Source organism: Diadema setosum, chromosome 18 (genome assembly GCF_964275005.1).
Source record: "Diadema setosum chromosome 18, eeDiaSeto1, whole genome shotgun sequence".
Taxonomy (NCBI): Eukaryota; Metazoa; Echinodermata; class Echinoidea; order Diadematoida; family Diadematidae; genus Diadema; species Diadema setosum.
The window spans coordinates 1800200-1823402 of NC_092702.1; the positions used below are offsets into that span (position 1 = coordinate 1800200).

A 23203-nucleotide genomic window follows, 5' to 3' on the forward strand; every position below is an offset into this window, starting at 1 on the left:
GAATAATTTGGTAAAAAATTTCCCCCAGAGAAATAATAATAGGAAGAGCTACTGAACAGTTGTGAAATATCAGAGCATTGCAGGAAAAAAGAAAAAGAAAAAGAAAAACATTCTTTAAAAAAGTGCATTTAACACTGTTTCATTTACAAAAGCCACTTTGGAATTTGGTTGTCATCTTCATCAAGCAGCTTGGCACGATTTCACAAGAGAGAATTTGTGGAAAATAAATGTCAAAAAGAAAGAAAATCAACTGAAACTATATGCACCACTGTTGCACGGTACCTGTATATTAAGATGGCCGCTACTTTCATACTTAAATGGCAACGCACGAGAGGTAAGAAAAGGAAAGAGAAAGTCATACAGTATATGTATCAAGTGTGTTTGAAACAGTATGGACATATCATACCCACGAATGCACACAACATCGTTATTCGAAAGAATTCATTTCCATGAGATAAAGGAGGAAAAAAAGAATAGAAGAGAAACATGCCAAACTACATCTCATCAATGCAAACTATAACTTACGACAGAACCTAGGATGATAAACATTCTCAATGACAATTTGAATCAGCATGCTTCTCCCTGTCTAGGGCTAACAGTAATGATTTGCATCCCCAAAAGGTGTTGTCATACACAAACAATGGGTATGGGTACAGACTTCTACATAAATTAATCTTAAAAAGAAAGAGCATGCATGTAAAATATCCACTTTGGATCAGGTAGTTTTTGTGTTTTTTTTCTCCCCTCTCAGACAAACACTAAATACCAGGTGTATTCAAGAAAATAGGACTTTCGGAAACGGACATATAAGTTTCTAATGACAAGAAAATTGAGGCCATCATTTCGTATGGATTTCCCGTGTTTGATGTTCATATATTGTCTCCAGCTGAACAGACCATTATTATGATTTCCAGCTATTCATAAATGGTAGAATCCCCCTGCTCTCTAGATAGATCACAACTGTTGTTGAAGTGAAAGAAAAGTTACTGAGGTTAACGGCAGGATAGGTTAGACAATATGTGATGGTAGAAAAGAAATAATATGACACCAGGAGTGTTAAAAAGAGTTTGCTAAAAGTCTGCTACATGGGTGTGTCTAAGCACATTAATACTCCTTCCCTCCATAGACAGCCAAGTGGACTAATAATCCTCTCTGCAGAAATTTTAATTTGGTCTAAAACAATACAAAATATAACAAATATAAAGAATTTCCCTGTCTATGTATCATGATGCCTTTCATTTCACATCATCAATACCTCTTCGGTATAAAAAGGAGCTAACCTTTGCATGACTAAAACTTTCAACAAAAACAAAACTCCTATGAACAAAATTTATGAAAAATTCTATATTGAAAAAAAAAAAACCATCATTTGTTTCTAACCACTTAAGATCAGCAGGATAAATAATGCAAAGGTTTTTGTTTATTTCGTCTTTGCAAGTCTACTTTTTTTAATCAACATATATTGATGATACTACGCTGGTAAATCCTGTGATGTATTATCCTGAAAAACAGACCAAATAAAAAACCATGGTCATAGAATATGAAAACACACCTAAATAAACATGACTATTTCTTAACTAGCATTTTTGATTCCTGAAATGGGGCTAGAATAGCATAACAATGATGCCCAATTTTATGATCTGTGGAGTGCTTTGCTATCCCACTTAAAAAAAAAAAAAAAAATAAGGAAAAGGTACAACCTACAATATCCATCCTGCAAATCATAAAAAGAAAATAATCTCTGGAAAGCGTGTTTAAAATGTCCCCCTCTTCTTCCTGTACATAAAACAATTGTGCCTCTTTGACAGAAGTTCCCACATTTTTTCCATTTCTCTCCAATCATGCTAGAGGGGTGACTACAATGGCCACGCCTACCCAGCCATCCCCCCACCCCTCTGCCCCAGCAGTGAGTGAGAAACCCACTGGGTTAGAGGGGGAGGGGCTTGGGGTGAGGTGGGTGGAGATGGGGGAGGAGTCAAGTCCACTTGAGTGTCTAGAGGGCGGGACCTTCTTGGAAGCACACGGTGGGCGGAGTGAGTGATAATCACCTCTGAAATAGAATCATGGATCCAGGGGGGTATGGGCACCGGCTGCGGGGTGCCGGATCTGCTGCGTTTCTTACTCCGCCCGACTGGACCATTCCTCTATGGGAGAGTCAAGCATAGAAATAATCTTCTCATCACATTATACTGCACACACACAAAATTATAAAAAAAAAAAAATAAAATAAAAATCATTAAAAAATTCATAAAAAATACAAAAACTGTATCAAACACTGTGAAAGGTATTGTAGAATGCTATCCACTATTCAACTGAAGGAGTGTGAAATCACTCAGAAATTCTGCTTTATCAATCAATTTTCCCCAAAAAACCCTCTTCTAGAAAATGTGTATCAAAAAAGAATTTCATTTAAAAAAATTCACCTCTCAGAGCATGTGTTTTTCATTTGACAAGTATCTTTGCATAGAGATTTTTTTTTTTTTGCCATCTTAAAAAAGAAAAAGGGAAATTGTGTGACAGTCCATTTTCCTACAAAATCTGCTTTCTTTTTGTGAAAATATCAGTAATCAATGTATCTAAAGGAATATGCCATTTCCGGTGTTTTTGTTTTAAACCTTCGGTTTGGAAGTACCTTCGGTTTGGAGGTAACAGCAGTGTAATATTGGATGAAATTTTCCAACTAACTGAAAGAAAATAACAAGACAAGACCACAGCGCCTGAAAATTTTCATTGCAATCAATTAATATCTATGGTTGGTAATTATGTTGTGTATACATTTTATCCTCATATGGTGGCCGATTCTTCTCAGATGGATTCAAAACAGAAATTATAACAGGGAATTTTTGGAATAATTTTGAAATTATAAGTTCTATACTTATACAAGTCAGTGGCAAATATCCTGTTTAATAATATCTACCTGACTATGATGCCAACAGGGTAAAAGAGCTAAGACCAAAACATTTACAGAAATATGAATGACAGTTGATGTTTTCCAAAGTCAAGCCATTAGCATTTTATATTTGACCAATCCTAGCCGTTGGCATTGCATAACTTGATATGTGAGGGTAAGATATCAACTTCTTAGATTATTTCAGTTGAGATGGTCTGCGATATGAAAGCATGTAACTAAAACATGATGATTCTTACCACTCAGGGCCAAGGAAATATTTCACACTCGTTTGAAATCAAAGTTTCTGATTTGTCAAAAATGTGCATACATGTCCAAACTAAAAAGAAAAAAGAAAAAAAAAAGAACCTAAAAGCATGGCTGACATATGTAGATTCTATGCTATGGATGATGTAGATGAAGGCAACAAATTTTGTCAAAAATTCATGTTTAACCCTGATCATTTCACCTTCAAACAAATAAACAGGATATCTTCAGCTGCTTTATTTTTTTTTTTTTAATTATACTTCCCTGTATCAATCTATTCAATGCTCTTTATTTCTATTTTTTTTTTTATTTATTTATTGTTTTTTTTTTTTTGGGGGGGGGGTAGATTTTGTGTGTGTGTTATTGTAAAACTTCAGAAATTTAATTATGATTACTCCTTCCTTTACACTTGGGGCACACTTTGCGTAGCAACATGCTTGTTAGTTGCATTTCAAACTGGTTAGATTTCAGGGTCATGTTGCTGTCAATCGAGGCAAAACAAGTACAGTGTGCACATGCAACACAAACCAACGGTCATATAGTGTGTCTAAGAACAAGAACAGCCTTCGTTTCTTCAAACAAAATCATATAGTAGAGGCTCAAGTATGCCTGTTTGTCTCTTTTGAGATTGGCATGAACAAGAATTCTCCGTCTTGAAACACTACACACAAACGACGGAGTGGCTTTTAGTGATAAGGACAATTATTTCACATTTTTTCAGTAGGTTCCCTGCAACAAAGGCCACGAGGTTGGCGTGGATTATCTCACGATGCGTGAGAATTGCATTCTAAATCTCAGATATACAAACAAAAAGTCATTTGAGGATGGATTCCAAGCAATACGTCAAAATAGAATGCTTATCACAAACAGACTCTGCTAATTTGTTTATGGGTGATTTGATATACATGTATCTTTCTTTCATAACCCTGCCTCATATGATACACAGAAAGACAGCCAAGAAAAGATTCAGTGAAAAAATATGAGTCAAATTAACAGGTGAAGATACTATTTGGCAAGGAAAGGCACACAATGTTCTAATACAATGCCTTCTGCACTTTGATCAACTTCAAAGTTTACATCGCTGATGCACTGAGCCTGTTCCATTTTTTTGTTTCTAAACGAACAAAACAACTCTCTTAAAATCCCCATTTATAAGCAACAATGATGTTGCACTGATAAATGTGTTATTTCTTGATTTCCTTCCTGTCACAATTCAGGTTTGTTTGCAGACTTTGTGCTATCTCATATTTCACACCCAACCCCAAACAACAGGTGGTGATGGGCTAGCAGATGATGGAAGATGACTAAAAAATCATCTAGCATCTAAGAAAACAAAACACAGCTTATGTGCCATAAATAGCTGATGTCAAACTTAAGGGCAAAATAAATTGTATCACATTTTATTTCATAATGTAAATGACTTAAAGTGCACAAGAAAAAAAAAATCAAGTGACAGAATGCTACAGCTCTTTCCAACACATACTCGCAGAAAATTTAAAGATTGAAATACAAAGATTTTGGCTTGTCTTCCCATATTATAAGGATGAAAGATTTTTTTCTTCTCTTTAAAATTTCTCAAACATTGTTACAACTGGTGTCCAGAGACTTAAACAGAGCTGAAGTGGGGACCATTGGGAAAGGAACATGATAGTCATTCACATTGATGGCTATCACCATAGCAACAGCCAATCAGCTGTTGTAATATCTGCATGTTGCCTGGGTAACTGCTTTCAATGTTTATTGCCATTATACATAGTGAGACTTCAATGCAATTGATTGCAATAATTTAAAAAAACCCACTAAAACAAAGTCATTCTTGGTGTGAACATGAAGACAAGCAAATGGTGAACTCCCAAGCCCCACTGAAGTGTCACTGTGTCTGTACAAGTACTTTAACTACAGGAGAAAATACCCATCATCAAGACCATCTAACAATTGCTGATTGTTCCACAGCTATCCGAAACATTTCAGGCAGGAATGTTATGTCACATCATATATATCCTTAAGGGTGACTATTAAAAATAATTCACAAACTCAACCTTTGTTTCACAAGCTGTATTATCATCTTTACTGCCTGGTTTTGTATCAAGACCTAACTTTATTGTAAGTTTGTAGCAATCTCATAATTACATCCTCTGTAACTGATGCCATATCGCACTGGTGTTCCTGTACAACAAGCAAATAAAATTTCTGTTCAGGCTGACAAGGGGTGTATAAAGAGCTGTTACGAGTGTGTGACTGTGCGTTTGTATTTCATCCCCACAAAATCTAAATTCTGGGGAAAAAATTGTCTCTCCATATCTATTAACATTGCTCTAGGGGCAGTGTGGGAAAAATATATTCTGCATGGTAATCTGAAAACAGAAACTCAAAAACATGAACGTATCGTAACACATTCAGCCAGCTAAAGTTTATCTAAGTTTTTTTTTTTTTTTTTTTTTTTTTTTTGGGGGGGGGGGGGGGGGGGTGGTGGATAGTTATTTGTAGACCAGACATTGGAATTATCCAAGTCATGAAGTATACTTCTTGAAATAAAATGTATATACTGTAAAAGTGGATTTTTTTTTAAATTTATTTATTTTTTTTTTTTTGCATGAGTAATTTTGCACGCTCGGCATGGGAGGATGAATTTCATGTTATTAATTCTGTGGAATCAGAACATTAATTACTAGAACATATGGCATGCAAAAACAAATTCATGCGCTTTTACTTTCTTGCTAGCTTCTGGTTGTGCGAAATGTACGAAAATTTCCACACCGCAAAAATTTCCACTTTCACAGTACTCCAAATTTGACTTTGTATGTTGTTGAGGCCTACTTCAAAGCCCAACAATATCTCTGAAAAACAAGATCACACAAGATATCGTAAAAGTTTAACCATAAATGGCTAGTAACAAAAAAAAAAAAAAAAAATCACATTGCACTGGTGAAAATCTTATCATTAATCATTCATGGCAGCTGTACTGTGGGGGAAAATGTTCATAATAATGTCAGAAAAAAAAATAAGAGAGACAGAAAAAAAATGTTCAATCACTCAAGAGACAACAAAGATATAAAGAGATTGCACATGTCTCAATAAATAATGGATAGTGAAGCTCTGAGTGTAGGAAACAAAGAATATATCAGGAAAATACACAGAAATAAATTAATCTCTCATTTTCTGTCTATGCATGTCTAGCAACAGGCAGTATTATCAGAAACTGACTTCTCAATAAATACATCTTTAAGGAAAGAAGTAAAGGGCTTCATTTCCGAGTCTCTTAAAGGAAAGAGAGTCAAACTGAATGCAAAACCATCTCGCAACTGCAGAAACTAAAGACAACAAGAAATGACAAACCGTGGGCATGCCGTCTGAACTGAATCCACCCGGCGACTTTTTCTTGCTGTTCCCGCCACCGATGTTGTTCATTGGCATGCTGTTTCCTCCCGTCGGATTCATGGTCGTTGACGACTTCCTCTTACGCCGCTTTGGCTGCGGTCTGTTGGTATCTGCAGATGACATGAAAACCAACCAAGGATGCACTTATGCAGTGTGTGAACGCTACCCATGTCAGTGTGAACAGATCAGTATTCATGTGATTACAATGCATGTTGGTGTGAACACATCCCATGTCAGTGTGAACAGATCAGTATTCATGTGATTACAATGCATGTTGGTGTGAACACGTCCCATGTCAGTGTGAATAGAACCATATGAAGGTGATTACAATATGTGCCCATGTGAACACAACTTATATGATATGTCATCACAAGTATATGTAAATATGATTTATGTCAATGTAATTTCAATGCAAATTGTCGTGTGAAAACAATTTTAGAGGGACCATCAAACATTTTCAGTATTGACACAACATACATTTTGCTCAAGATATGAGAATGTTTGATTGTCAACATCCCTTCTTCTAACTCAAACTTAAAATTTTGTACAACTGTAGACTTGTGAAAATTGTGTGCTAACGTGTGTATATAAACTTCTTTGGTCATATTTTCCAATAAAGCTGTTCACATTTCTGTATATCAATATTGAGTTAATTTTCCCAATAGTGGATCACTTTAGAACTTTGTTTTCTTCGGTAAACTTTAGGAAGTTTAGGTGTATATTCTTATCAAGAATGTTTAGGTGTATATTCTTATCAAGAATGTTTAGGTGTATATTCTTATCAAGAATGTTTAGGTGTATATTCTTATCAAGAATGTTTAGGTGTATACTCTTATCAAGAATTAGCTTTATCAAAAGCATGAGAATATGACCATCTTCCATAAGAAGAGTGCCTGTGGTGACAGGAGGAATGGATTACATCACGAATGGGAAAGACACAAATGACAATCCACTTTGTGTAAAATCCACTAGAATGATGATACCGATAATTTTACGACTTTTCACAAAGTCACAGAGCCTTGGCATAAACGTTTCTTGGCATTTGCCACGCAAGGCAAAATTTCATTTTTTGACCTGTTCAATTATCCTCCCAATACTCATCTTTGAAAAACAACAACACATCACTACAACCACAACAAAAGCCACTGGAAACATAATGTAAACCTACAATAACATGATAAGTGAGAATTGGCTTTTGTACACACACACTCTCTCTCTCTCTCTCAACAAACAAACAAACAAACAAACAAACACACAAACAAACAAATCAACTTCAACAACAACAACAAATCCTCACTATTCCAAAGCAGAGGAATTTGGTAAGCAGTAGAGATTAACACCACTCTAACACCGGCATTACCAATTGCTTTCTTGTTGAGCTTCCAAGGATTATGCGGGGCAAATTCAGATCATTGCTACAGATGAATGTCTGCAGCTAGCTCTCTGACCAAAAGCTTATGAAGCCCACGCAAAAATCTCCAGTACAAAAACCCTCTAACCTTCCGAGTCAGCAAACTCTGTGTACGCCTCACCTCCGCAACATAGGCAGTGCAGTAATGTGTGCGGCCAGGCGGCTACAATTCAACAGTAGTTCAACAGGAGAGCATTACACAATGGAGTCTCTCACGGAAACATTATTGAATAATCATGTGTCACTTCGGGCTGGGGTAAGAGAATTGCTGGTGCTCAATTTTTATTGACGTTTCAGTAAGAATCAGAGAGACTTCTGGACTAATGAAATTCAAATGGTGCTCAAGGTATAATGAAAAAAAAAAAAAGAAGAATTAATTGGTGTGAGAGGAACATATTTCTGCACAGAATCTGTGGACTTAGCCCACAATGTCTCTCCTTCAACACCATTGTCCTTTTATGTCATTAAAGCATTTCTGCCAGAACGGCAAGGACTTCATTAAAGCATTTCTTTCAGTAAAGACAAAGCCAGAGCAGGAGAAAATGCAATTTGCCTTTCTGCGAACAAAACGTAAACGGAAGAATCCATGGCTGATGGAATAAGGCAGGAACAAGAAAGGCACGAAAACAGGATGGATAGATATCACAATATGTTTTATGGCTTCATTGTCTGAAACGTGCAGGTAACCATGGTGATGGCTATAAAAACAATGTTGGAATCAAGTGGGGTTTTTTTTGTTGTTGTTGTCTGGTTTCTTAGAAATCTCACATGAACACTTGTTTGGTGCGGTTTGGCTTTGGGTGGATTTGATTTAGTTTGGTTTGGTTTGGTTTGAGTTTTAGTTTGGTTTAGTTTCACTATTGTTTTTCGTGTTTGGTTTGGTTTGGTTTTGGCTTTTGTTTGGCTTTGGTTTGGTTTGAGTTTTAGTTTGGTTTAGTTTCACTATTGTTTTTCGTGTTTGGTTTGGTTTGGTTTTGGCTTTTGTTTGGCTTTGGTTTGATTTGAGTTTTAGTTTGGTTTAGTTTCACTATTGTTTTTCGTGTTTGGTTTGGTTTGGTTTTGGCTTTTGTTTGGCTTTTGTTTGGTTTGGTTTGGTTTGGTTTTAGTTTTGGTTTGGCTTTGGTTTTTGGGTAAATGTGGTTAAATTTGGCTTGATTTTTGAACCCTGACCTTTTGAAAAAGCAATCTAAAGAATGCCACAAGTTCTTTGAGCATGGCTCTCACTTGAACACAATCTAATAGGTTAGTTTCTGTATGGTGACATACATTCACACCAAACATCAGGTTTCAATTGGCTACTTCTGGACACTGCCAAGTTGCCATGGTAAAATGACAGGCCAAACCCAACATTATTTGCCCTACCGAATGCCTATCTTAAGAAATTCAGCATATCCATATTTGTTCAATATGGCAACACCGTCAATTTTCAAATTCTCTCGTCTTAAACCTTCCTGGAATCCCTCCAAAGTAATTCTACTGAAGTCGCAGTCTTGCTCTGGCTTGGGAAGGATCAAGTTTGATTAACATTGAATTAATACTTTTCAAGGTTAAAGGGGGTATCTCAATGAGCGGCAAATGCTTGCGAACATAGCAAATTCAAGATTTCACTGGGATTCACAAAAGGTTGCAAATGATTTGTTAAAAGTTGCAAGAAAATTAGCGAACAGTTTTCCTTGTTGCAAACAGTTTTTTTTTTTTTTTGTCTGCACATGATCAAAATTTCTTGGCCAATATAATTTTCCGATTTTGCTTGCGAACATAGCAAATTTGGGATTTCACCGGGATTCACAAAAGGTTGCAAATGATTCGTTAAAGGTTGCAAGAAAATTAGCAAACAGTTTTCCTTGTTGCAAACAGTTTTTTTTTTTGTCTGAGCATGATCAAAATTTTTTTGCAAATATGATTTTCCGCAAACAGTCGTAAGTCTTTGCAAATGGTTGTAAGACGGTGTCACAGAGATCTTTCTACTTCGCCAATGCTACCGACACGTGACCATATGGTTACTGTATGAAATCGACCCACTGAGAGAAATTTGCCATCTAGGTCGCCATGCCGAAGAATCAAGGTATGAAAAGGAGGGCGAAAACCCCTCAGGGGTCGGGGGAGGTCCATGCCGAGGCTCCAAAGTCTTTCCTTTCTTCAACCTTTTTTCTTTCTCTTAATTTGCATGATAGTTGTAGCAGCAGCAGCCAAGCAAAGCAGTTCTTCAAGGGCAGCAGCACGTTGGGCCTCTTCCTGGCAGAAATTATAGGGTTGGGTCTGTAGATTCATCTGGCACTTTTCAAGGAGTAAGTAAAAGTTCCCAAACATTCACAAATAGTGGTAAAGGATTGGCAAATAGTTGCTAATATTCACAAAAACTGTTGCTAACATTTGCTTACGGTCGCTAATAGTCGCCGATTGCCTTTCACAAACACTTTTGTAAACATTCCTTCAAATGTTGCTAGTTGTCGCTAAACATTGCTAAAAGTCACTAATAGTCGCTAATAGCAGAAGCAAACCCTGATTTTTGCCAACATTTGTCAGAAAAGTTGGCGAATCCAATATTCGCAGGATTTGTAAGCATTCACCGCTCAGTGAGATACTCCCTTAAAGCCTTTAAAATTTCAGATGGAGAAGTCAACATTTTTTGTTGTCTTCCCTAGTCCTAGATCAAGATCAGAACAAGATACATACTGAAACTATAGTGGTAAAATCTATCATTGTGCAAAATAGAAAAACTGAATGCATTTACTGTATCACATCCTGAAAAGAGTGCAAGAATCTTTTCTTTTTTTTTTTTCAAACTAAAAAAAAAGTACTCTAAATCCATCATGTTGACATCAATGCACGACAGACTTGCCATACAAGGCTTACATGAACATAACAAACATACAGTCACTCATACAGGAATATATGATTTCAGGTCCTCCATTGTCTAACTACATTCATTTTTACTAAGAATGTTTAATTTATCCAAACACAACCTCAATCCTTAGCTGACATGTAGAAAAATATCACCTAGTCTTTTTCTCTGATGTCCTAGAGTAAAACAACCTTGTCTCTTTAAACAGAAAGTGCTCTCAAAAGTCATGTGGGAAAAGTAAAAAGCTGAATCTGCCATTTTCAGGTGAAAAACATGTCTGTTTTTCTGTCTGCAAGCGTGCACTTCTTGTTTTTCTTTGGAATGTTTTCGAGCTGTCAAATAAAACTTGTACATAAATTATTTGTTCTCCCTACACCATGGTCCTGACCTCTAAAAGAAAAAAAAAGGCTAATCACGTTATCGTTTTCTTGCATATCACTCATACAACTTCACGCAATTAGCAGTCCACACATATCATTCATAAGAAAACACTGAGAACCTTAAAGGGGAGAGTAACGGTTATTGTATGAACAAAATTTCCATTTTGAAAATGCTTTGCACTCGTGCTAGCCTTCCTGATTTATTATCAACTAGTGAAACCTTTCCTGAAATTTCGTTAATTGTTCAGATTCTTGAGATATAAACACTGAATTTCTCATGTTATCTTTTAATGAGCCCTGGGAGTTATAAACCTAATGCCGAAACTTTTATCCTTTGGTTGTTTTTACAAGTGAAGATAAATATCTTGTCTATCACATAAATTTAGTTAAAAAAGATATGGGTATCTTCTTAATCGCCAGAGAACGGATTCTTCCGATTGTTCATCTGTGACAACGAGAAAGCAATGTTCATGTCAAACGATTGGTGTATCTGTTTCTGAAAGCTAAGCTGTGTGGTGAAACAGAATCTTAATCAATGGATTGTCTGATTTTCCTCAAACTTTCACTGTGTTATCCTAATATAGCTGCTTTCACTCAATCCACATTTATATTGGGGTTTTGGTTCCCTTTAAGAAATCATAACTCTGAGCCAACTTTGGCCATTATTTGATATCTCTCTGGAGTCACTAACCTCTCAACACATTGATCTTGGGATAGGATTAATACTTTAATCTATCTGTAATCCCATATCTTGACAACATAATGCATATGGACTGTTTTCAATGGATTTCTGTTTGAGGCCATCATAGATATACGATTCCAATCAAGTTATCAGCAGAGCATTATGTTGTACGGAACGGTCCAAATTTGAAATGGAAGAATGCATCAGAAGTTCATGGTAACTTCAAAGGAAAGGATTTGCAATGCTGAATCTTGACACAACATAATGCCATCATCTGCATAATCTCTGCAAAATCTGAGAAAGACATCACTCAGAAAGGCTGAAAATTAATCTCCCAACATTTGGAATTTATTGCAATATATTGAAAGGGTTTACCAAAACACTTGTCTGGCTGACCCAATATGCCAGGATAAATGAGTTGTTTCAGAGTATTTTGATATTAAAAGTGTAAAGAAAAAATTTAGAAGGTACAACTGTAGTACCCGACTCTTATTCTTGAAGTGCCCTCCCCATTTAGTAGATGATCAATCATGCCATAGCGATCATATTTTCCATCAAGCTCCATGGACTCACTCTTGCTCTACGGATCAAAGTATACTGCTTTGGTATGATTTATAATCAATCATGAATATTATGTAGCAACAACGATTGAATGTGCTCTTAGATTGCAATACTGTAGGCAAACCATTTTGGCTAATACAATGTATTTCAGTTTTGTTGCTACTCAACAGAAAACCTGTTATCACAGTGTTATTTCGTAAATTTCTCATTTATTTTCCATTTTCGAGCAAAAATCTATCCTCTCTATTAAAGTCATATGAGAATTATGTTTTACTTTTGAACAAAACACTATGCTGAGGATAGCGTGCAACCAATTGAAGGAAGGCACGAGAGGTGCTCTTCCTTCTCCAGATCTGACAAAGTACCCTGATCAGAAAAATGATATGTTCTTCCATAATGATGTACAAAAAAAAGGAATAGCATACTGTTTGTTAGAGATATTGTACTAATCAAATCTTGGATGAATTTGCAAAATAGCCACTATTTTTGTTGCATGTTCATTAGCAGGATTAGGGGTAGTGACTAGAACATAACATCCAGCTAATTGCATCAATCTTAACCCACCCTGATGTTTTTCTTTTCTCTCTGTGCACAAGACAACAGGAATAATGGTGTTCAATAAGAAAATAAGGGTGTGTATGTGGGTGTGTGTGTACCTGCGACGTATATATCGTCTGTTGAGAATGAGAAGGGCGTTAAGTGGTCGTGAACTCACTATGGGTTTAGTGGCAACTTAACGCCCTTATCATTCTCAACCGACGATATGTTCAGATGTATGTATGTCTGTATGCATGTATATGTGTGTATGTATGTATGTATGTAGGTAGGTATATATGTATGTACAGATGTATGTATGTATGTATGGATTGGAAGCTAACATTCACATGGTTATAACCAACATAAGTTTACTATGCATTATCATTTCTTTACCAACATAGTACTGGGAAGTGGTAAGACTTCAGTAGTTTGGTTCTAACATGAGGAACTGTGCTACAAGTGTGACACTGCATATGTGTATGCAAAACTTTCCATGAAACACACCACATGCATTGTCTCCTCTCTGATGCCAACTGCCATAAAAAGTCAAATGAAGAAGCATGCTATAGTCCAAATAAAAGCAAATATCAAATCAAAACAAAACAAAACATATGCAAATGTAAGAAATAAATGAGGAAATGTAAGAATTACATAGTGAGGGTAAAATATTACTTTATCAAATCAAAACATACACAAAATGTGATACATATGTGACCCATCACCATATTACCATTACAGTTTACATTTAAATTAAACCTGGGAAGACAGTTAGATACAGTGATATGGTTGAAAAATAAGAATGTGGAATTTTTACAGAATAATAGCATGGCAACTTTAACAACCTTTTCTTCTTTGCATTTCAAATCCAAAAATTTTCAGATTTTACAAAATGGTTAAAATGATGATTTTTTTTTTTAATTTGACCTAAACACTGTTCATTCTTGTAACCAGTCTTCTTTCAATTTTCTAGGTAGGTTTTTGGAAATAAAAGGGAACTTGGGGCTTAAGTCTTTACATGCTTTGAGTACCAATTGGCATAGAAAACCCCAAAATGTTGTATACACTGTCCAAAGTCCCCGGCACAAAAAAAAAAAAAAAAAAATGATTAAAGCTTAGTCTCTGGAGAACTAAAGAGAACAAAAGTCAGCCAAAATAAAGGTGGCAACTGTGTCGGCATTTCATGGTGATGGGTTACATATGATCTCAAACATGCACAGTAAAGGATGAATATAAGGTAACAAGCAGCTTTTCAGAAACCTGTCAAAAACCGGATGTCACGTCCCTTCAACGCAAATCAGGGAATCGCACGTGACTCATGATCAAAGGAAGGAAAATATCATGTGTGTGTATCCCGCATCGTTTCATATCAAAACAAGATATCCCCTCCTCAGAACAGACGACAGAAGTCACTGCAAATTGAAAGATGCAGACAAAGAGGTCTTCTCAGACCTGACCACAAACTTGAAAGATTTCTTTCTGTAACTGCTTGCTACCCTACTCCTCTCCTAAAAACAAGTTAAAAAATAATAATTCTGTGGAAGGGTCTTCAAAACATATTTGTTACACAAACATGTTCGTTTCTTATAAAAACATGAAAACCCAAGTTTGTATATCATATATGAAAATAGGTGCCATTTGGACTATAAATTTTGTGACTTCACAGACAAGACGGGAAGTGGTTTACACCCTGGTGATGTGAAGTGATGTTGGATTGGTGAAACGGATGGAATATGGGTGTGCATTGGTTCAAGACAGTTCCATCATGCAGAATGGGGGAGGGGGAGTAAGTGGAAACATTCTGCCCCACCTCTTGAATGACCCCCTCCCATAAAAAAATAATAAAAATAATTCCAACTTGATATAGTGTCTGAAAAGTACCAAACAAACTCAGTCCTTTTCTTTAAATTGCATTGAAAAGAAATAAAAGGAACAAAACCATGCACCTTGTAAAACTTAAAAAGGTTAATACATGATTGCAGTTTCTGAGACTAAAAAACGAAAGAAAAAAAAACCCAAATCAGAACTTAAAACATAAAGGAGAAGGAGCAGGGTAGGCGCGCATTCCATAATATTTTATGAAGTCTACACAATGACAATGAACTTTATTTCCTACACTGTAACTGCTTTCTGTACATCCCTTGGGATATCATCTCTTTTCCATCAAATAAAACAAGTAAAGTGTTGCACAAATCATTTTGCATCTTAAGTGTACAATACTTTCATCCTTGTCAATGATGTGTTTTGATATGAGGGATTTTTTTCTTCTTTTTTAGCCTTTTTCTTTTCTCAAGAACCAGAAATCAAGATTTTTTAATCCCAATTTGACAGGTTTCCACCAAGGTACGTTACCAGGAGGTGTGACTATACGTTGCCATTTCTGGAACAAGGTGGCCTTGAGGCAGTCCCTGGGGCTGAGGTTGTACACCTTGTGCCGCGACATCAGCTCTTGCATCGGCTCCAGAATCACACACAGCTGGCCAGAGGGAGAGGAGATGGTGCACACAAATGAGACAGAGAAAGAGACATAGAGAGGGATAGAAATAGATAGGGAGAGAAAAGTGAAAGATAGATAAATATGATACAGAAGAAACATAAAAAGAGAAAGAACAACAGTAATACAAGAAGAAGAGGAAAGGAAAGAAGGGGAGAAGGAGATTGAGAGAGGAAACAGAGAAAGAGAAAATATGGTTGAGAAAGAGAATGAGATTAAGAGATTAAAGGCAGAAAAGTAGAGAGAGAGATGAATGGGGAGATGAAATATGAAGGATAAATTCAGTCATACCATTTCTGATATTTTCCTTGACTTTAGCCATGTGCTTAATACTAAAGATGCATGAATTATAGTTCCCTTACCTTACCACATTAAAACAGCAATGACATACACTGTGTATATCTTAAGTTACATCGTATGAAGTCAAATTTCACATAACTGTATACACCCACTTTCCATCCAAGTAAAGGCACTGTGGTAACAAAGTAGAATTTTTATCAAATCCATCCCAAAGTAGTTATAATTAGCGTCCTCTCAAACACAGCCTGTTAGTCACAATAATTTCTTCTTGAAGAAAAAGAAAAGGTATAAATGAAAACCAGTGGAGTAGAATCGAGTTGAATGGGGCCTGAGCTTCTGACTCTGGCAGAATCTTTCAAAGATTCTGCTAGGATTGAAAGCTAAGAACCCTTTTGACTTGATCATTTCTTCTTCTCACTTTACAAATTTGGGGGAATCACAAAATAGGTGCTCTTTATGGGAAGGTTATCTTCAAAGATTCTGCTAGGATTGAAAGCTAAGAACCCTTTTGACTTGATCATTTCTTCTTCTCACTTTACAAATTTGGGGGAATCACAAAATAGGTGCTCTTTATGGGAAGGTTGTTCTCTTATTCCCTGCATCTATTCTTTATCTATACTGCACAACATGTATCCAACTCAGTCATTTAACAATTTCTTTCCTATTGGAGTTTCAGAGGTTCCCTTCCATTCCCCCTGTCTCTTGACTGACATCCCTAACCCCTCCAAACTAACAAACCAATAGAAAGAATCCAACCAGAGATAAAGCAAGAAGGAGTAAACCACTACTGTGTTGATCTGTCTTCAGCTCTTCGGCTGGCATCCGACAAAGTTTGAGACTCGCGACGACCTTCCGCCGCGGAAACTCACCCTGAGGTAGTTGAGGGTGACGTTGGTGAGTCCTTGTCGAGTGATGTTCTTGGAGAGTTGTTCCAGCATGGTTGGGTCCTGTGAATGGTACTGAGAGGACGTGAGCAGAAGGGCAGCAATCCAACCGAAAAAAAAGAAAAAAAAAATGGGGGGGGGGGAGGGGGGTAAAGGAAGGGGTGGGAGAGGATAGGGGTTGGAAGAAATGGGGGTAAGGAGTGGAAGGTGAGGAAAGGGTTGTGGAGGGGATAGAGATAGGGTTTGGGAGAAGATGGAAGATAAAAGAAATCGGGGAAAGGAAGTGGAGGGTGGGGCAGGGTTGGAGACAGGATACAGTAAGGGGTGGATGAGGATGGGAGATGGAGGATGGAAGATGCAGGGGTGTGGAGTGAAGGGAGGGGTGTGGAAGGGTTGGGGAGGGGTAAAAGAAGGGGTGGAAGAGGATGGGGGATAGAAGAAACAGAGGTGAAGAAGGTTTGGAGAGGGGGTAAATGCAGGGATGGGAGAGGATGGGGTGGAAGAAATAAGGGTAAGGAAATGGAGGGTGGGGAAAGGTTGGGGAGGGGGAAAGGTTGAGGAGGGGATAAAGGGAAGGGGTAAGAGAGGATGAGGTGGAAGAAGCAGGGATGAGGAAGCAGAGGGTGTGAAAGAGTTGGAGGGTTGGAGAGGGTGGCGGAATGGGGGAAGGGGGAAAGGAGAAGGACGACAGGTGGTCAGAGGAGGGTTGGAAATGGGGATAGATCAGGATGAAATGAAGACGGATTGAATAGGAAGGTTATGTGGAGGAATGGGGGGGGGGAGAAAGTGGAATGGGGGAAGAGTTAAGGGTAAGGATGCAGGGAGATTGGGGTAAGAAGGCAGGGGGTGGAGAAGGGGGAACATAGAGGTTAAGAGGGTCAAATGAAATACACATTGAGAGTAGTGGAATACATAGGGACAGGGGTGGAAAGTTTAGAGATGCAAGGATAGGTAGAGTTTGATATAGACAATGATAAATTAAATGGACGTCAAGCGAATAATTGGGAAATTGATGGGGACGTAGGAAAGTTGTGAGCAAAGAAAAGAAACATGGCAGAAAAAATGGAAAGGAAACAGATCAACCAGTCCATGGGAAGGCGACGTATGAGGGGGAATCAAAAGTAGGATTTATAACAAAAGATGGGATTGATAGTGTAGAGCCATTGTTTGCCAAAGAAGGAGGGTGTACATTACAGAATGAGTCAAGGGACACAAGTCATCATTATTAAGAATAAAAATTATTTGATGCGGTGCGGTATCCATGCAGAGAACAAGGTAAGGTTGAGGATAGAGTATGAAACAACAAACACATATGAAAAGTAAAACATCAATTCAGTCCAATACAAAACATTTAGAGAGTAGTATAATTATGAATGGAAAAGCATGGAGGAAAGGATCACTTAAAAACAAAGGTATTGCAAGTACAAAACATGGAAGTATATTCAGAAGCAGAGTTTGAACATTTATATGAAAGGAATATAATCAGAAAGAATATTAAAATGTAAACATATAAAAATTATCATAAGAGTAAACAGATCGCAAAATTAGAATTTGAATCATTGAGTTTGAGACCATGGTAACGAAAAGAGAATATAAATGAAAGGTAATGAATTCATCCAAGATAAATGAGGGGGGATAAAAGGGGAGTGATTGAGAGAGGGGAGGAATGGGTGAAGGAATATTGGAGAGGATGGAACATGCCACATTGGTGGAAGAAGAAGAAACGGATGAAAAAAGAGAGGAGAGAGAGAGATTCAAGATGATCATGCAGTAATGATTTCTTCTTTTTTGTTAATGATGAAAGACAGAAGGAGTTAGAATGGTGCTGAATGATGTGAAGTAGACACTCCCCCCGATTGGCAGACCACTGGGGGCGGCTTGATGACTCGGGAGAGAAAGTCTGAAAAACTTTGAAGTGCTTCAAGTTTGCGATGTTTCATGAGACAGCGAGTGAAAAATGACAGAAGTATGCAAAGAGAATAAAACATTGGCGTCTGACTGAGAATTGGGTGAAGAGAATGCAGTATAAAGGTGAAACTATGACATAGAATGGACGACCATGATAACAGCAGGAAAGCAGTAATTCATTAAAGCAGAAATTGAATCTTTTTCTTCGCAACACCACAAGTTTGCCAGGCAGAGTAATGTTACAATTCTTTCAAATGAATGCTGGTGGGTCTTGAAAATTCATATTGATGCTAAAATGCAACTTCCTTCTCAACTCTCAATAAATCAAAACTCAATATCAGGTCTTCCTTGATTTTATTTCACACTGCCAATCAAAATATGTGGCATTCACGATCATTCCAAGTTAATCCACAATCTTTCCCTGTTTCACCAAGGGAACAATGCATCCCTGTATTGTAACAGTATGGGATGTACATTGTAGTTAGCAAAGGCTTAAACGGAAATAGCATCTTAATATTACATTGTTTTATATGAAAACAGACAATTTGGAAAAGTAAATCAGTGGAAATTTGGAGGGAAAAAAATTAGACACATAAAAAAAGTTATAAATTGTTAAAGCTTAGAGAGTAAAACAAATTGGTAACTGTGTGATCTAGGTGTTGAGCAGCTATCCATTCAGTTTGTATACAACATTTCACTAATTCTAATTTTTCTCAAATTTTTGGGCACAGAAAGAACCTTTCCAGTGAGGAGGATACATAAATATAGTACTCTTGTCATATACCAAGAACCAGTCTGAAGAAAATTTCTCTCAGGATAACTTTGACAGTTCTTTATGTTCTTCATGGGTCTGATTTTTTTTCCCCCAAAATTTTCACTGATCTACTTATCTGATTGTTCTGTTTTCTCAATATCAGGATAGTATTTCCTTTTAATCAGTTGAACTGCTGGCTTGATACAAAGTTGGAAAAAGGTGTATCTATTTCAGCAGAGTGTACAGACACATCTTTTCATGTTTTGGATGTACATGTATGCAGCCCGTTTGTTGTGACTGCTGGAAGAGACTGAAGCACTACAAGTAGCACGTAGCCACTTCAAGCAGACTTGACATACAATTTGGTGAGTGGTTAAATTCACGATTGTGAAGTACAGTACACTGATCACAAAAATATACACTTGCATGTTATATTCATGTTGGGATCAGAGTTAATATTTTCATGCGTTTCTAAATTCGCGAATAGCCCCCGACTCGCGAAATTCACGAAAATAAAAACATCGTGACATATTTGGCATATACAGTAGTATACTTGCACATATTGGAGGAGCCACGCAGTTATGTAGCCTCAACCTACCTGAATATTGATGACGCTTCTTGGAATGAGTTCTCTGTGTTGCCGAATGTCAAAGTACCACGACCTTATGCGCATCAGGTCGTCAAAGGTGAACTCAACGACCAGACGACCTTCTGTACAGACCTGTACAGGGAAGGGGGTTGATGAGACGTGTGTGTGGGGGGGGGGGGGGGGGGGGGTAACAGGAAGCAAATGAAGACATATAATATCAACATGCAGGATATCTAAGCATCAAGGCCTATCAACATGTGATTCCTTTGCTACTCGGGTAACTATGGCAACCATGTAACTGCTGATGATGGCATTCCTCCCACAAGGTTTGTGATACTGCACAATACCTAGTGCCAGGTTCTTGCACAGACTTCAACAGAATGCAATGATGGACTGAATACATGAACTGACATTTTGACCATTTCTCGAGAGTTAAAGCTGTGTTTAAACTACAACATAATACAGAAATGTTGACTCTCTGTAGAGATATTAATAAGCCCCCAGTCATTATTATTCAGTGAGCAGTAACATCTGAACATGATGGACATTACGTCCCTGAAAACAATGGTGACACAAATGAAACAGTGTTGCACTGGACAGACAAAACTTATGAAAAGAACTTCATATCTTTATCATTATTAATCAATATTAACAGATTCTTGCAGGAATCATCTTCACAGTTTTAGAGTACACATTTTGTGATGTGTTGTGCTTCTCTATCATCCATGTATGTGACTTTCAGCAAAGCAAGTATAAATGACTTCTGCAGAAAGAATTGAGACTCCACGTCGTCTTGTTTTGCAGATTTTGGGCTCATCTTGAGGGGTGAGGGTGAGGAAATCTTGCTGATGTTTCCGCCTCTTGTCATTCACTCCGCCGTCCTTATCAGCCACCAAAATCCCTGCGCCCGATTCCCGGTCGGGCCAGCGACCTCCGAACATGATACCTCTCAGAGCCTGGTGCCAGCGTTCACATTGACATTGGAAGTCGATCGAGTCACCAAACTTCCTTCCTTCTCTATCCCTGGTCTTTCCCTCGGAATCTGTGACCGCACAAACATTGTCCCCTCTTCTTTTTTTTTCTCCCTCGCTCTCGTTCCTGTGTTCTAGTTTTTTTTTTTTTTTGAGAGGGAGTTGACTTTTCTGTCTGCCCTCTGTCTTGACGCATCAGCAATCATCTATCAGGGTGTTTCTTCTTTTCACCAACTTTCAAGTGGGGCAGCACAAGACCGATGCATAAGGTCAAACTTCAACTTGCTATTGATATTGTTATTTTATGGACGGGGTGGTTGAGGATGTGTCTCAAATATATGTAGTTTATTAGGTTGCTCTTATCAACAGACACAAGCTGGCCTGAACAATAAAGTAAAAAGACACATGGTCTCTTATCGGTACATACCAGGTCTTGTTGGTGTCACTGTCCTAATACTCTGATCTATCATCTACTTGAATGTCTCCCCTCTTCATTATCAAAGACGTTTCCACATCTATCATTACATTTCTTTTTATGGATATTACTTCAAAAGGCTACATATCTACGGTGGAATATCTTGTCATTGTTGCTCAATGGAATTTTTGTTCTTTCCTTGAACTTAAACCCTTTCAATGTACCGGACCTAATGTTTGTTTGTTGTGGTGTGGCCAGAATAACATTATGCTGGCTGGACACTTTCAGGTTCAATAGACAAATCCCCTCCCACCAGGTAATTTAAGCAAATCCATTATAAATGCATCATCTTCAACAGGAAACCATTTCAAAGTTATCCTTCTTCAAAATCAAATTATGAAAGAATACAAACATGGCACCAGTTATTTTTAACCAACTTTGAGGCACTAATTCATGAGTATTGTGAGCTACTAGTGCTGCTTTAATACTGAGCTTGAAGGGCATTGGCCCGTAAGCATGGGAAAACGATTGCAAACAATTACAGACAGTTTTTCACCCCCATATTTTTTTTTCAACTTTACTATCCATCAAGTGTTAAATCCAGGATGAGCTGACTAATATACCACTTCTCAGTTCCATGCAGTTTACAGTGTGTACCTACATAGCAGCAGCTGGGTAACAACCCATCAACCAAGAGATTTTCAGCTGCTAACATGGTAATGGAATCCTTATACAACTTTTAACGTAAGATATACTATTACTGACTGTAAGTTTCTAGTAAAACAGGGCTCAAGGATATGTTCAAATACAAAGGACCTATGTTATTAATTGAATATTAGGTGCTACTCCCATCAAAATTTGGGGTCCCATATACATTAGAGGTTTGAAAGTATTGACAGTTTTGATAATGAGTTATTATGCTATATGGTCACATCTCATAGGTTGTTTATTTGTGGCAAACATTATTTTCTGAAGCAGGTTAAGGTCACTGCAAGTGGGCAATTGTTCAGAATGATTGACCACAGCACTTGAACACATTGCTAACAACACAGAAGCTGCATTTATTTTAAATAAAATTACTCTTACTGTCTCAAGGCATAAACCTCCTTCAACAAAGTTATGATTAAAACAGCCCTACCATTTACATATACTATTCACCAACATGAATGACCAAAAGTGACATTAGATTCATATTTTTTCAGTCACTATGGAATTGAAAATATTAATATAAGTTTTAAAAGGATTCTTTTCCCCCACCAATCTGGTAAGCTTCAGTAACAATAATTCAGGTACATTTCTAAATTCAAGTGTGGCTTCTGATTTTAAGATAAACTATACCCATATCATTCTTTTTGCTTCTGATCCATCACTGTCCAAGAATCGCTGGTAAACACAAATATAAAAGCAACCACAAATGCACCACTTTCCAGCCAGGTCAATCAGGCTAAGTCCATATAAGTCTTACTTCCTTTACATCACACTCTCTACTCACCTGCTCCAGTTTGTTGCAAAACTTCATTTCTATTTTCAAGCCTACACCACACTCTCGCTCACGAGGAAACCAAAGTTTGAACGACCAAGGAATGAAGCACTCATAGGGAGATCCAACTTTTACTGTCATCGGCCAAAAACTTCAAATTGAATCACAGAAATCCTCTTGAAAGACACCCTTTTTCAATATGGCATAATAAATAAAGCAGGCATTATTTTTACTTTTTTTTTAAGGGGGGGGGGGATAAAATAATGTCTTCTGTGTGTTCGCAGTCTTGTTTGTGTGAATTTTCTATTTTCTCCCCCTTTGATACTGCAAATCTCAGTGCCATGAGCACCAATAAGTGGACTGGAGCACTATATAAGTAACGACCAGCACCGAGGACCACGACCTGGGCGAGATTCATGAACCTAGATAGGCCGCTAAACCTTTGTGAACATGGGCTTGCCGT

General features: G+C 37.4%; 1 protein-coding gene across 1 annotated transcript in view; it reads right to left on the reverse strand.

Annotated features, from left to right (window-relative positions):
- Positions 1 to 23203, reverse strand: part of LOC140241548 (LIM domain-binding protein 2-like) — a 103456-nt gene that overhangs the window by 7108 nt on the left and 73145 nt on the right. Inside the window, exons 6-10 of the mRNA XM_072321284.1 lie at positions 19884 to 20006; positions 16609 to 16686; positions 15316 to 15421; positions 6491 to 6642; positions 2049 to 2144 (exon numbers count right to left, since the gene is read on the reverse strand). Of these exons, the coding sequence (XP_072177385.1) occupies positions 2049 to 2144; positions 6491 to 6642; positions 15316 to 15421; positions 16609 to 16686; positions 19884 to 20006 (555 nt within the window). The remainder of the gene's footprint in view (positions 1 to 2048; positions 2145 to 6490; positions 6643 to 15315; positions 15422 to 16608; positions 16687 to 19883; positions 20007 to 23203) is intronic.